General features: G+C 38.2%; 2 protein-coding genes across 2 annotated transcripts; one reads left to right on the top strand and one right to left on the bottom strand.

Annotated features, from left to right (window-relative positions):
- Positions 1–679: 679 nt before the first annotated feature.
- LOC122642669 (leucine-rich repeat receptor-like tyrosine-protein kinase PXC3) lies at positions 680–4,008 on the bottom strand. The gene is made up of 2 exons (XM_043836214.1): positions 1,588–4,008; positions 680–1,457 (listed from the first exon to the last, which is right to left on the bottom strand). The coding sequence occupies exons 1-2, from the start codon at positions 3,929–3,931 to the stop codon at positions 1,135–1,137; spliced, it is 2,667 nt and encodes an 888-aa protein (XP_043692149.1). The 5' UTR covers positions 3,932–4,008; the 3' UTR covers positions 680–1,134.
- A 9,034-nt stretch (positions 4,009–13,042) lies between these two features.
- Positions 13,043–16,114, top strand: LOC122643030. The gene is made up of 3 exons (XM_043836656.1): positions 13,043–13,204; positions 13,986–14,483; positions 15,377–16,114. The coding sequence occupies exons 1-3, from the start codon at positions 13,120–13,122 to the stop codon at positions 15,898–15,900; spliced, it is 1,107 nt and encodes a 368-aa protein (XP_043692591.1). The 5' UTR covers positions 13,043–13,119; the 3' UTR covers positions 15,901–16,114.
- Positions 16,115–16,282: the final 168 nt, after the last annotated feature.

Genomic DNA, 16,282 nt, shown 5'->3' with positions numbered 1-16,282 from the left:
AAAACTTTGGTGACTGTATGCGTGCATTATTACATTTCTATGGTGTCCGCTTCAACATATTCGCTGAAGTTTATTCCATTCTTCATGAAACTAGATATTTCCGGAAATTGGGTTTGGAGAATGCAGAGCTAGAAAGTGATAATGGTTTTGGTTAATATGCCTAATGCGATTATTGATCTTCTTTGACACATATGATTAGGTTTTGATGGAAGAAAATAGTATCCAGGTTTGAAATGTACCCACAAAATCTAATCAGTCAGCAGGTTCGATAACTAACTTTGGGGGTGAGTTGGATCGAACAAGTGTCTTACCATAGAAATAAATTGCTTTTGTTTCTTGATAAGGAAGATCAGTAGATCACCATCATTTGCGAAGCTGGATCTAAATTTTTCTCAGGGGAAAGACTTTTACATTCCCCCATTTAGATTATAATCAATTTAGTTCTATTAACTAAATGGGCTGAGAGGTACTCTGCCCCCAACTAAGGAAACAAAGACAAGGACACAGTACAGCAATTCTTACTTCACACACCTAAGTCACCAGGTAGTTGGAGTAGCCAGATGCTTAGAAAACATAAAATAAGTATGAAAACAAGGTTCAATTAGAACTTACAATATATATTGAAGATTTCCTCTGCTTGGTTCAGTTGAAGTCGTGATAATCCATGACAACATCACTAAAGAGAAAACAACTGATTGCTGACTTGCATTTCTGCCAACATACATGTTTAGAAACCACAGCTTCAATGATGAAATTATAGTCCTAATAATATCAACAGAAACTTAAGGTATTTCTCTCTTTTGAGGATCCCCTGACATGAGCCCGCCACCAAATTGTATTTCCAATTTGATAAGATTACATGTTGGCATCTCGCTAGGACTCCTTTGACACAGTACAAGCAGGTGGGCAATCTGAATGACTAACCAAAGCCAGCAGACATATTCTCTGATTATCTTCAAGAAAAAAAAAATGCCTCCCCTCCACCTTCAGATCCTCTTCTTTTCATGGATGATGACATCTAACCATGGTGAATTGATTCACATAATTGAAGCTTTGTCTTCAGACAAATCACAATTATGAGTCTTAATACAATGGAGTCACAAAGGTGGAAAGCTTAAATAAAATTAAATGCCATCAGCTTTTTATTTCTTGTAGCATCTCCACCACCTTCTTCATTTTGGGCCGTTTTGCCGGTGTGCTGTCAGTGCAGATCAAGGCGACCTTCAGAACTGCAAGCATTTCCCTCCTCCATGCAAAGGAGACTGTGCTCAGCCTTGCATCAAGTATCTGCTCTGGGGTCTCCCCTCTTGAAGGAGCTCCATGAACCCATTTCACCAGATCAACACCTTCACCAAAGGCCTCATCAACTGGTAATCGGGTTGTAAGGATCTCAAGTAGCACAACCCCATAGCTATAAACATTTCCTGGTGCTGTAACTTGCATTGTATATGCATATTCTGATTAAAAATATGCAGGAAGTATACAACATTAGTCAAGAATGATAAATCAGAAAATGATGGAATTGTGAAAAGTATCACATAAATCAGAAAATGACACAATTGTGAAAGTATTGCACTATTTAGGTACCTGGAGGAATGTAGCCAAATGAACCGGCCACTGTGCTGATACTTGCAGTGCCCCTTGATGGATCCAGGAGCTTTGATATCTCAATTTCCCCAACCAAAGGCTTTGAATTGGCATCTAAAAGTATGTTACCAGAGGAGATATCAAGATGGATAGTAGCCACATGATGAAGGAAAGCTAACCCTTCTGCTACTCCAATGGCAATGGAGAGTCTTTTAGGCCAATCTGGTTCATATTCAATCTTCATGGTGGAGTCATGAAGAAGCTGGGCCAACGTTCCATTTGGTAAATAATCATGTAGCAAGAGAACAACATCTTCATAGATTATAAACCCAATGGGCCTCACCAAATTATCATGGTAGAGTTTCCCCAGCCTTTCGAGTTCTCTAATCATCTTGCTCTGGTGATGAACTACAGTTCCATCCATGGAGTTCACTCTCTTCACTGATAGAATCATACCAGAAGGCATAACTGCCTTGTAAACCATGCTGAAAGCCCCCATGGTAAGCTTATTGGATTCTTTCAATGTTGCTTTTACAACAGCATCAAAATCTATTTCCTGCCTGAGATTCTCTACAAAGACATTGCCTGTTGTAATCACCGGTGGATTAGTTGCTCTATCTTCTGCAATTTCTGCCGCCTTGGCTGCTTTTTCTTGCTTCTCTCTCATCATAAACAAAAGAACAACGATTGTTACCGATATGAAAACTGCCAAACCAGAACCAAAGACAACCAATATGATCTTGTATGAAACTTTGCGATGGTAACCCCCTTGGTCAGAACCAAAAGAACTTTCACAGGAAGAGCTCAGTGGCTCTCCACAGAGTCCTTTATTACCTGCAAAGCTTGATTTGGGGCTCTTCTGGAATGGACCAAAGATGGGTACTTGACCACTGAATAGATTATTGGAGAAATTCACCTCTATCAAGCTCACCATACCTTTGAGTGCAGGTGGGATGCTCCCGGAAAGTTGATTGTTAGAGACATCTAATGAAACCAACTTGTCAAGTTTCCCTAGTTCAGAGGGTAACGGTCCATAAAGGTGATTGAAGCTCAGATTGAGCGCTATCTGCAAATTCTTGATCCAACCGATCTCAGGAGGGATAGTGCCAGTTAGATAGTTACTGCCCATTTGCAACTCAAGCAGTTTTAGGCAATTTCCAATTGCATGAGGTATTTCACCTCTTATTGAATTCTGACTCAGGAGCAGGAATTGCAATCTAGGTGCATTGCAGAGGTCTTCGGGTATGGTGCCATTGAATCTATTGTTGCTTAGATCAAGTTTGTTAAGGTTCCTGCACCTACCAATGGATTTTGGAATTTCTCCAAAGAGACTGTTACCAGAAACAATCAATTCCTGCAGGTTCATAAGCTCTCCAAGCTCTGGAGGAATTATTCCTGTAAATCCATTAGATGCCAAATTCAGAAGGGTGAGGTTAGAACATTTAGAGAACTCGGTTACAATCTCGCCAGACAGGTCGTTGTTATTTGCTTCGAAGTATGCAAGGCTACTGATATTGCCAATGGATTTAGGAATGCTTCCTATAAGCATGTTGTCTCCGATTCGGATATTTGAAAGGCCTGTGCAGTTCCCGATTGATTCAGGAAGATTCCCAGTCAAGTTGTTCATGGTAACGACCAAAACCTCCAGCTTTCCTGAAGCAAAAATGCTCTTCGGTATAGGTCCTTCAAGCTGGTTCGAGTGGAGGTTCAACAGCTGAAGGTCAGAAGCAGAGCCTAAATTTTCAGGAATTGTGCCACCTAATTCATTCTCATAGGCAGAGAACACTCTCAAATTCGATAAATTTCCCACCCAATAAGGAATTGACCCAATCAAACTATTCCCAGAAATTTGAAAATTCTGTAAACTTTCTAGACTCTGAAGTTCATCAGGTATTCTTCCTGTAAGCAAGTTATAAGAGAGGTTTAAAGACATAAGGTTTTTAATACGACCCAAATCTGGGGGAATTGAGCTCTCGAACTTATTCCAAGATAAATCAAGAAACTCGAGCTGTGATAGATTCCCAAAAGCTGGAGGGATAGGCCCAAGAAAGTTATTGAAAGAAAGGTCAAGCCACTTTAATGCTTTGAGCTCAGAGGCTAAAGTTACATTACCTCGGAGCTCATGGTGAGAAAGGTCAAGCTTTTCTACCATAGACAGGTTGGAGCTGCTGCATTGTACGCCCTTCCAAGAGCAATAATCAGAATCATTGGCACCCCAGCTAGGTACTTCAAGCTCCTTCTTGAGAGCCAACATTGTCGATCGATCATCTTTTTGAGCAGAAGCCAAGTGGGTTCTGTGCAGAAAGCCTACTAGATAAAGAGAGAACCAGAAGAGGAAAGCCATTACAGGGGTTCTCTCCTTTGATAGGGACAGTTCTTCTCTATCAAGTAAAACAGAGGTCGTTTTCCTTCTCAAACCCAAAACAGGGAATGCATCAGAGCTATCTCCTTACAAGAGCAAGAGGACTTAAATGTTGCAGGGACTGTGCCCCACTATTCTTCTAGCAAAAAGCAACAGCTTCTGATGAATCGTGTTAAGCCCAGGCTTTATGTGAAGAAAGCCTTCAACTTAATCCACCAAACCTCCTCCTTTCGCTTTTCAATCAAAAAATCAGCGATTATGATGAGAACCCATTTGCCTGCACTTTCAAACTATCCAGATTCGTTCTTAAACCTTAGAAGCCAACCTCTCAGAAGTCCATTTCATATTTCTTAGAATTCATGCACATGAGAGCTTGTCCATCTCATTCCTTCGCTGAAACAACTATTAACGAAAGGACCCAAATGACAAGACAGCTACGAATGTTGAATTTCCTTCTCAACTCCTCGATTAAAGCTCCCAAATAGCTTTAAGAACTCAAAGGCTCAAACAAACACAAACCCCGGAAGCAACTGCACTAGGACAAACATGGTAATTCATGAAAGCTCCATGCTTCACGGAGCATCCAAATTGCATAACCAAACCTTTCTGCTGATGAACGAGAAGAGCAGAGAAAGAAGAAAGAGGAAAGACTAGTACTGTTTTTATCAAACCTTCCTATTAACTTCGTTATAAACAAGAGAGAGCTCTGAAGCTTTTGCTGGTTCTGTAAAGAGGAATTGAATTGAAAATTCGCTCACCACTCACGGGAAAGGAACAGTCTTGAGTCAATGGAGCTGCATAGGTCATTCAGTCAAAAAGCTCAAAACAGGTAAAATGCCTTTAGAGCAGTACATCTACTCTGAACCCACATCAATTCTTAAGGTTTTGAGCATTATAAATGGATGGAATTACATCTTAATGCCATAGAATATAAAATGAAAGCCGTTGGATTTAGGAATTATGCTAATATGAAAGCTGTATAAAGTCAGCTTTTGTAATCAGATTGAAGGGAATATGATATTACCATGGACACTGCAGTATATTCAAAACATTGTCTTATAAATCCTAGGATTCTCTTCTAAAGATTATTCTTTGTTAGACAAAGATGACAGTAATGTTCAGTTGGCCTTTAATGTTCATTTCTTGATCAATAAACAGTTTCTTTGGTGGAGTTATTCAATCTCCAAAAAAAAATTATAATAATAATAGAGAACAGTTGGTGAGTAAATTTGGGGTCCATATTGAAAAAGACCTGCTCAGGGAATCTTTAAGCATTCAAATTCTTTTGGTAATCAAAAGGATTTTATTGAGTTCTTATATGCAATGGGGCACAAAGGACATGTAAAAGACAATCTCTGGAATGGAGAAAAAAGGGGTCATGTTCCTTTAGATTTAACCCTAATAAAACTATGATGATAACAAAACATTTGTTCTCTGGCAGACCTTGCCTGCTTTTCATTTTTTGTTCTCCTTGAAAACAACACTTTGTCCTTCTTTACTTTTTAGATTACGACTTGTTCCTTCATGGTTATGATTCTCTGCAATGCTATTGCACTAAATATATCATTCAAGTGCTTTTGGCCCATTTCAGCTGAACCAAGTGAAGGTATTCAAGGTTTACTTTTTTAGGGTTTGTGAAATCTACTATGAGTGCCACCCGGCCCACCAACCCAAACTTTTGATATTAATTCTCAACCCAAGCCAAATTGAATGGACCGGACCAGACCAGACAAATTGAACCTAGGTTAATCAAAACTGATGAATCAGTCCCATTTTTGTTAGGGAATTTGGCACCTGATTCTAGAGGGCGAACCAAAATCGTGCAAACCAAATGCAGGTATTGATCCATTGGTCCAAAGTAGTCTGGTTGTTCAATTATTTGGCCGGTTTATTAGAAGCAAAATTCTGGTCCAATCATTATTAAGAAATGGCCCGGTCCAACATTTGAATGGTTCATGGATATGGGTTAGAGGGTTGCAAGCATTACATGCTTTTTGTGATTCATTGATGGTGGAGCTTAATTATAAGCCCCCACCTCCTTGACTCAAAATCTAAAAGAAGATAAATCAAATGGGTTGTTCAGTGATGAGTGATGACTCCTATCTAGTAGATGCATTGATCTTAAGACTCATAGGACTAGATGATATCATTTTATATTTATTAAAATCAACTGAGTTACTTTATGGACCTTTCACCAGTAAGCAACATAACCCTCTCCAAAAGAATTAAAAGGAAATTATATACAAATTTAATAGGTCATAATCCCATAAAACTTCCTAAACAGAAGATTTTTTTCTGATCACCATTGAACTACAAGATTTAGTTCACTTTTGCACTAAAAGATTGAAATGCTGGCATTAAAAGAATGGCTTCACAATGCCCAACACAGTAGCTTCTTGGCTTTGTAAATCCATCTCACTGTTTTAATAACTAAATAGGTTCTAAGTTTCTAACCAGTATTTTTTTTTTTTTTTTTTTTTTTTTTTGGGTGGGTGGGGGTGGGAGAGATCAAGAATAAGTCATTTAAATTTTTTTTATTTTAAAGTTACAATATGAGAAATTTGTTAGATTATTGAAAAACCCATGTCTATTTGCATATAGGTTTTTCTTAGAGGGTGGACCTTTCGGTGCAATAGTAAGGTTGTTCTATGGTGATCTACTAGTCACGGATTCAAGTAAGGAAATAATCTCTTTGCGAAGTGGGGGTAAAATTATGTATATTATGACCCTCCAAAGATCCCACAATGACAGGATCCTTGTGTATTAATACCAGAGTTTTAATAATTGATATCAATATCGATCTCAGCCGATATGGATTCAGACCGATCTGAATCAAACAGATTTACCCTTGTTTTCTTTGAAAAATTGAATTCATTTTTTACATTTTTACCTAATACACCTTTTTTTCTTTTTCTTAGCAAAACAACAAAAAAAATTTTGCTTTTCTAACTTTTGGTAGAAAAAAACCAATAAATGTTGTGTCCAATGAATTATGAAAGGAGTAGGACCCATGGCAATGGGGAAGGGTTGTGGTATCTGCTAGACATGTAAGGACAGACATGTCGGAAGGAAGAAGACTGATCTCCACAATGTGATAAAAAGCAAACATTGGGAGATCCCAAATTCACAGTATTCACATCACCCTTTTCAAAAGCTATTCTTTTTTAGCATTAACTTAGTGGAAAAGAACTTAGACAGGATCATAGATCCCTTAAGCTGCTTTTGCTTGTGAATTATGTAAATTATTTATGAAAGAAGCATTCAATGATGAAGAGGTAGGGGGGTGGGGAAGAAAAACCTTAAACCCTAAACAATGAAAATTATTAAATTTCTTTCTTCCTACTTATAACCTTAATAAAAAAAAAAAAAAACAATGAAAATTATTAAATTTTAATTAGCAGCATTAGACCGGCTAGAACGCGGCATGATTTGTGCTGGAATCAAGTCTTTGGCTTAACATTTGGGTTAAATTCACAAAGTGCTAACGTGTGCAATGGCACTTCACCATGATTGAAGGGTTTAATGTTTTCTTAGTTGTCACCACGTCGCAGGGTTAACTGGATTAATTAGTAATATGTCTATGTACTGGTTGGACCAACTAAACCATATTTAATGGAGTTATAAACTGTACCCTAATAAGCTAGAAACCCTAATGAGAATTTCTTCTTGCTGTTTAATTGGAAATTGGTTAGTTATACGTTTGCTGAACTAGTGCAAAACATTTTATTCCTCACCCTACTACTACTCATGACAGTAAATTGTATTTAGTCTCTATTTTAAATCTTCTTAGAGAACGTTGTGTTTGGCACGTTGGTCAAGTGCTCACTTGTTGAATGCTTGATTACGGGTTCAAGTCCTAGAAACGAGGATAAGACTGCGTACATTTGACCCTCCCCAGACCCTGCTAAACACAGGAGCCTTGTGCACTGGATACGGCCTTTTTTTTAAAACTCTCTTAGTATCGCTAACTAAGATGTGTTGTTTGGTTATACATTTCTAATATTACCCAAACAATAACCTAAAAGGAAGACATGTAACCAGGGCCAATCATGGTTGTATTAATCAGAATCGGATCAAAATTAGCTGGATTTGATTCTTGATTCTTGCTGATTCCCTCTTAAAAAACCGGGCTTTTACTGTTCACTACATGGATAACATCGTTAATACTAACAAGCTACTAAACACATTCTGAAATCTAGTTCTTCTCTATTTTCTTGTTTTACAATACATCCTAAACCTAGAAACTATTCAAATAATGCATACCAAACACAGCTAAAATGTTTAGAGGTCTCAACCTAGAATAAATTCCAAGAATGCATATTAATATAGAAACACGATAACTTATAATGGTGCAAAAAAGAATGAAAACTGCAACCAACCAATCACACAATACATATAAGGATTTACGTGGTTCCACAGGATTGTCTACATCTACAGTAAGACAAGGTCTATTTCACTATTAATGGAGAATAGAGTTACAACCACTTAACATTATATTTTTCTCAAATTGATTACAGAGAAAAAATTGTCACTACAATTATATAGCAAAATCCTATACAGGTACGCCGAAATATCCATATAGTCCTTGGGACATTCAATTTTCTACGGCTTCTTCAATAACCCTTCAGAATCAACCCATTAATACAAACGACGGAATATACGACAGCATACCTCCAACAACTGAGCACAACCTAAACAAATGTTAGCTGAAATAGTACTCAATAAAAATAAAATAAAATAAAAGAAAAAGAAAAAGGTAGAGACCTACGAGCCGTCCATGTTGTAATAATGGTGGAGGGTCCTCTTTGCTAAGAGTAGCTATATGTGGTCCTAATATGTTGAATCCACTTAAAGAATTCATGTTTAGCTAAATTAAATTAAGCCATCTTTTCAACCTCCTTTATCTTAGAAGAATTATACCTACCCATCTCTCTCACTCCACTCCACCTCCCGCCAATAGCATGTGCTTGGGTGATGGTGTGGGGAAGCCACTTTAGGGTGATTGCCATCCCATAAGTCATGTCTGATGGAACCCAAAGAAAAGAAAGAAGTAAAAGGCAAATGGGTTTTCTTTGTCGAATCTGAGATTGATTGGGATGGGCTTTATCTTTGACAGACAAGTCTGATGGGCCTTGTATCATGGGCTGTCCCACCAATGTGAGGCATCTTGGGCCCCCTTCTCGCTCCTCTAGGTGCTATATAGACACTCAATCTCAGATGCTTTCCTAGATCTTTTTCTTAATTTGGTGACAACTAAAATCCTGAATTTACAAGGGAAAAAGGGGAACAAAAAAATGTAAATAGATGGGTTATTTGCGCTACAGGTATCCCACGTTTAAGTAGGTGAGAAACAAACAATCAATTTAGTTTGGGAAATGTCCCAAGGGATAAGCTGTTCACTGATGTGGTCTATCTTGCTGCATCAACATAAGACTTCTAATTGGCATGTCGGTTTCAATCGTGATGTAGAAGAGATATCGAATGAGTTCTTGAACTGATTGGACCAGTAGAAGTTCATCCGGATTGATCGGAGGTATTCAATGATATAGGGTGAATTATATATCAAATTGAAGATCTCGTCGAGTTCTTTTAGGGTCAACACCCATGATGCCGATGTATGCATTTTTTGATTGTTTTCGAGTGTTCCAAAGGCGAAATTGCCCACCGAAGTTTTGAATTTTGAATTTTGAATTTTGTTTTCTTTTTCTATAAGCAAGCTTCCCTGTATAAGGGCTTCGAATTTTCATTTGTAAGGAGTTTACATCTAGAATAGAAGAAATTTTCGTTTTTCCCCTACTCCAAGGATCCAAGAGCATGGTTCCGGGTTCATGAGATGGATTTAGATTCCACCTATCTTACCATGATTGAATTGAATAGGATTGTGAATCCTACTCATATGGGAGAGCCATACGTTGAAACTATCCATCAGTTTTCCCGTTTTGAGAGATATTAGGCAAAGTTTCAGAAACTTGCTAAGTAGCAGGACTTGAGTTCTTTAAATGGAATATACCAAGTTTAGAAACATTTTTTTGCAGTTCAATGCCCAATTGGAGGCCTTGTTGTAAATTTATAATTTACGTAAAATTATTCGGTCAAATTTCAAATTGGCTGTGGACTTGTTAAATGAAAAGATTAAAGATCTTTGGGCGGATGCTGATTTCTGTATCTACTATCGGTTGTAACTTGTTTGTTTTTAGCACTTTGATTGATACAGGGTCTGCCCCATTTTAATTAGGGGCCTCCCAGTTCCCTCTTTAAGCATATTTTAAAGAGGTTCTAGGTGGCGTCCTGTTTTCTTATATATTTATTTTTTTCTTTTTCTTTTTTTTTTTTAATATAATTTACTTATCCAAAAAAAAAAATTTTAAGTGAGGAGAGAGAGGGATCAGGCTCCTCTCCAGTGGGCATCCAACGGCTGGGCTGGTTGGATGCGCGCCGGGATTGTGCCTGCATGTATTCCAACACACATCCAGTCAGCCCAGCCATTGGATGCTCCGTTGGCACTCCCTGGGCACTGGGCTCGTTGGATAGGAGCCTGATCCGAAAGGGAGGAGGAGAGAAGAACACTGTCTAATTGTGTGGTTCCTACACCAATTTGGAACAAGCTCTTACGGTTCCTTAGGATGCTACACTCTCAGGGAATACAAGATCGAGAAGGAAATGAAGGGGTTTGATTCAATTAGGAAGCTGGAATTTCATGTTTGTGTGTAACCCTCCAATAAAAAATGATAAAACCACGAATCGTAAACAACTAACACAAATTAAAAAAACCCTAGTTCGTGAAGAATTGCATATCTATATAATCTTATCAAAACACGCACACACACACACAGATGAAAGATACCTAGTTTTGATGTATATGGACTAGAACGTCTTCGAGGTTGATCAGAGAACCATAGTGCTTTCCGTGACTATGAGAGTAGATCGTTTGCTAGAACTAGACTCTTCGGGTTTCAAGTTTGGGGGTTTTCTCACAGAGTAGATCATTTGTTAGAACTAGACTCTTTGGGTTTCAAGTTTGGGGGTTTTCTCACCGGCTTTTGGGCTTTTAGGTTTTAGTTTTTTTTTTAAATTTAATTAAACTCATATATATGTATTAATTAATACGCGATTAATACGGAAATTCATACATTTATAATATGGTGTTTCCTCAAAGTTGCGTATAAAATTAGACTACTTGATAAAATGCGGTAATAATCGACTTATTGATTTACCCAAAAAAAAAAATATCGACTTATTGATTCATACAGTCAGATACACATATTAATACGATAATTAATATGCGAATTTACAACTAACTATGATTCCATGTGAATAGCCTTAGAGGGCCTTGGACGGTACTTATACTCTCAATGTTTTCCTCCACCCGTAGAAGACGCACAAGGCCTTAATGGCCCATCAAGGTCTTAATGGCCCATGGCGCCATATAGTTATTAACCATTTACTATTAGGTATGAATATTAAGTTATAGGTAATATATTTTTTTTTCGGTAATAGATTGGTTGATCTTAATAGATGGGAACACAGGGTCCACGTCCACACTACTGGTAGGTTCTAATGTCCCATACCATGTGCCCTGTTCCACATATGATTAAAGTTTAGATCTGGCTCCTCTCCATTGAGCCCAGGGGCATTCAAGGGCTGGGCTGTGCCACACATATTTCGATGCATCAGTCCAACCGTTGGATGCCACCCTACGTACTCCCTAGGCGCTAGGCTCCTTGGAGAGGAGCTTAATCCTTAAAGTCCATTAGGGGCCAACTTTTCTCTCTATCTCAACCCAACTGAGGTCCACCACTTATTTGATGGGCCATCTCCCAAACCAGTTTAGATCTGTTTCCAATTATTGGAACTTTGATGCGAGCCGAGGCTCCGTTTGGTTGCAAGTAAAATTAAAGGGAAGGGAAGGGAAGGAAAAATTTTCAAACCTGAAAAAGAAACTTTTGTAATCATTACCCCATGTGATTGTATAAACTATTTAAATTTCTTACCATATCTAATAAAAATATATTTTACATGTAATATTTATTTTATATTTTAAACCAAAAGGAAATGGATGCAAAGTAAAGTGAAATTTAATAACCAAATATGGAATGATTTGGAGTTAGATATATTATCACATGGTGTTACATGGGATAATGATTAAAAAAATTCTTTTATAATAAAAACTTGGAGAAAGTTTTCAAATTATTTTTGCAAGAATTCTTAATTACAAAAAAACAAAAAAGTTGTCCATCTTCATTTAGAAGTGTTTTGAAAAAAGTTTTTGGCTTCGGGTCAATTGCAATTTATATATTTTGTATCTTAAACCGAACTAAAACCAAACCAAAAAAAGGAACCGAACTTATCCTTAAATTATTCTCACTGTTGCCTCGTGAAAATGATTCTCAAGATTCCATATGGGTCGCAGTTCATGGACTTCATGTTTGATTTGTGAGCCCATGGCCCTATACTTATAAACTCATAAGTTTGTCAGACAGGGCCCATTACTCCCTTTTCCACATTATTCCCTTTTTTAATGAAATCATTCGTTCTTTTCTTTTCACACTATTATCCTTTTAGACAAAATCCAAGATAATCATATCACCACATGCGTGGGACCCCACCACGTTCCTAAACACAGACTTTGCATGGAATACGATAAGAGTCTAATTACCGAGTGTCCAATCACTGGACCCCAATTGATCTCATCAACATGGGAAACATGTCATCATGTGGATCCCACCTAAATTGGACGGACTAGATCTATGTGATTTGGAACACCGAGCACGACGCATGTTGTCCTTGCCTGCAATTAAATAATTAAATTTCTGTAGCGAATCAGCTTAAAGAGAAAATCCCGGAACGGAAAGAGGTGGGACCCAACCTTGGAAATTTAATTTTCTATAACTGTATACGTGTCCCTGCCTTGAATTATGGGAAGCAAAATAATAAAAAAAAACCTGAGACAAGCAGACAAGAATCACAAGGGCAATCTCAGAGGATAGTCAACAATTCAACGTGATTTCAGCTCTACTTTCTCCCAAACCTTCTCTCCTCTTTATCCTTTCAACCATTCTCTGTCCAACATATAAATGTGAGCTCAGCAGATGTAATCTGTCCCATCCTTGGAACCTTTTCTTCCTTCTTGGTCTTCTTGGTTTCTTCTCTTCACTCTGTGTAGAAAGAAAATGTTGGTGCTACTCTCTCTGTTGCTTTTATGCTCTTCAACCTTCTCAAGTCCTGCCCTTGCAGTTAAAGCGACTTATTTTGATGGTAATGTCCTTTTTTCCTATTTTTAATCTGTTACTCTGGTTTGATGTGTGCTTCTTCTTGTTGTTGCAATGTGGTCTCTATTGTTCTTTTATATTCCTTTTTTGTTATATTGTTGTGCTGTTTCTAGTTCTTGTAATGCTGAGTTAGGCCTCTCTTGGGTTTTACTTTTCTCCATATAATGCTGTTTTCTTGAGTTGTTTTCCTCTGGTTCCTCTCCATTTTGAGCTGTTGATGGTGTACTAAGCCTCTCATTAAGTTTTTTCAGTTTCTTTATGTGTCTACTCTGTTAATCTGTTTTGGTGTATATGTGATGTTCTAGACACTTGTTTTTCTTTATTCATATTTATTTATTTTTTTCTGTTCTTTCATCTACTAAGCTGCTACTTGAGTTTGATTTCTTCTTTCACTCTGATTTGCTGTTTAGGTATTGTGATTTATGGAGACCTCTTCTCATTTTTTGGTCAATCGTGCGTGTTCTAGACCATTTATTCAGTTGTGTTTCTTTGGCTCCTATGCATGTTTGAGTTGTTCTTGAGGTGCTAAGCTACTCATTGAGTTTGGTTTTCTCATCCCCCCCCCCCCCCACCACCTCCACTTGTGCTCAGTTTTTCTACTCGGGTATTGTCATTTGCAGATATTTCTTCTCATTTATGATGTTATGGACTATTTATTTTGGAGTAAATTATCGACCATTTTTGAGTTGTGGGGTTTTTCCTGACTTCGTTTCTGCTGCTTTTCTAACTTTTCTCATTGCTGATACCTCTTTATTCATCTTTCTCAGGATTTCTCCCAAATGGAAACTTTGAAGAAGGGCCAAAGGCAACAGACCTTAACAAGACAATCATTAAGGGGAAGTACTCATTGCCCAAATGGGAAATAAGTGGCCTTGTTGAGTATATCTCTAGTGGTCCACAACCCGGTGGCATGTATTTTGCTGTTGCTCATGGTGTTCATGCAGTAAGGCTTGGCAATGATGCCTCAATCTCCCAAACCATACCAGTAAAACCAGGCTCTCTTTACTCTCTCACATTTGGTGCTTCAAGGACTTGTGCTCAGGATGAGGTGTTGAGGGTTTCAGTTCCTCCTCTAACAGGGGACCTCCCTCTTCAAACATTATACAGCAGCAATGGAGGTGACACTTATGCCTGGGGATTCAGGGCCACCTCTAAGGTTGCTAAGGTGATATTCCACAACCCAGGTATGCAAGAGGATGCTGCTTGTGGACCTCTCTTGGATGTGGTTGCCATTAAAGAGCTTTATCCTCCCATGCCCACAAGAGGTAGGTGAACATTTCTTTATGTTTACTGGTTTCTTTTCCTTCTAGATCTTTGATCTAGCTTCTATGTGTGTTAGGAGACGGAATTCATATCCTTTTGGGTTTGTTCTTCCAAACTCTGCTTGTTTATTCTGCTTTCATTTTGGGTCTATTGGGAGTTTTCAACATTGTATTAGAGCCCTTTGTTTGTTGGTTCTTTTCCTTGCATTATCAGTGACGTCAATTTCTGCCTATTCCACCTACATGTGAAGGGGTATTGGGAGTTATAAAGTGTTACTTGTGTCTTGAATTGTTGTATCCCAATGACATTTTTGGTGGCGACCCAAAAGAGAAATTTTGTGAGGTATGTGATGGTAGCTGAGGGCTTGAGCTGACCCGATGGATCGACCCGACTTGGATGATTATTTGTTTGTCTTATTGTCTTGTTGTGTTAGAAAGAAAAGAAGTTAAATTTGGGGATTTTTTCGAGTTAGGGTTTCTGGTGAGAATTCTTGCTACAACCTTTGGGTGTTCTTGAGAGATCTCCGTTGTATTTTCTTCCATCTCATAGTGAATCATCTTCAGCTTTGCCTGTGGATCTAGCACATCATATTGGTGTATAAACCACGTTAAATCTGTAACATCCTTGCTCTGTTTTGTTTTTCTTTGTGTTTCTTGACATGTTTGCTCTGTTTTGTTTTTCTTCGTGTTTCTTGGTGTTTGTGTTAACATAGAGTTATAGTCTTACATTCGGTTTGTTTAGGTCCTTGGTTCCTTTACATACTTGAGTAACTATTTTCACTTAATGCCTCAAGGTTTTGGGTTGAACCTGCCAACAGTGTCCTCCTTCATCTGGTTTTTCTTTTTTCCATCTCAAATTTGATAATTTTGCTGACTAATTTCACAATGTCTTGCAGTTAACTTGGTTAAGAATGGCGAATTCGAAGAGGGTCCTCATCTTTTCCATAACTCCACCAATGGTGTTCTCCTTCCCCCCAGGCAGCAAGACCTCACATCTCCCCTCCCAGGGTGGATAATTGAATCCCTGAAAGCTGTGAAATACATAGACTCACAGCATTTCAGTGTGCCCTCTGGACAGGCAGCAGTTGAGCTGGTTGCAGGAAGAGAAAGTGCAATTGCCCAAATCTTGAGAACAAATCCGGGCAAGCTCTACAATGTCACTTTCACAGTTGGAGATGCAAAGAATGGCTGCCATGGATCCATGATGGTTGAAGCTTTTGCAGGGAAAGAGACCCTGAAAGTCCCCTACAAATCCCATGGGAAGGGTGGTTTCAAGACTGCTAGTTTCAAATTCACAGCAGATGCACCAAGGACAAGGCTTACATTCTACAGTTCCTTTTACCACACAAGGATTGATGACTTTGGATCTCTTTGCGGTCCCATTTTGGATCAAGTTAAGGTGTTATCTGTTAAGAATTAGCTGCTATCATCATCATCTACACAAAAATCATGTTAGGTCTTGTTTCTGTACACTTGGCCTTTGTGGGACTTCATTCCTGGTTGCCCTATGGTATCTAAGTTATCTACTATCAAAGGGAGGCCTAATAGTGAAAGAGATCTATTTATGAACTTCTTTGAGAATGTGACTTATGTTATCATCTTCTAAATACACGAGATTACATATTTTTCTGCTACGAGTCTGTTTCTTGCTAATGTCCGATCCAAATAACTAATAACAGGCCATACTTGAAAAAGCTTTAATACTATTGATAGCACAAGATGGCCCAATGAGAGATCTTAATGAGATATCGGACACAACAGTTCAATTAGAGTGGAAGGAATTAACAGCAATGCATCTAGAA

Source organism: Telopea speciosissima, chromosome 10, assembly GCF_018873765.1.
Source record: "Telopea speciosissima isolate NSW1024214 ecotype Mountain lineage chromosome 10, Tspe_v1, whole genome shotgun sequence".
Taxonomy (NCBI): Eukaryota; Viridiplantae; Streptophyta; class Magnoliopsida; order Proteales; family Proteaceae; genus Telopea; species Telopea speciosissima.
Note: the sequence above shows the minus strand (reverse complement) of the source record. Positions and strands in the feature narration are given on the sequence as shown.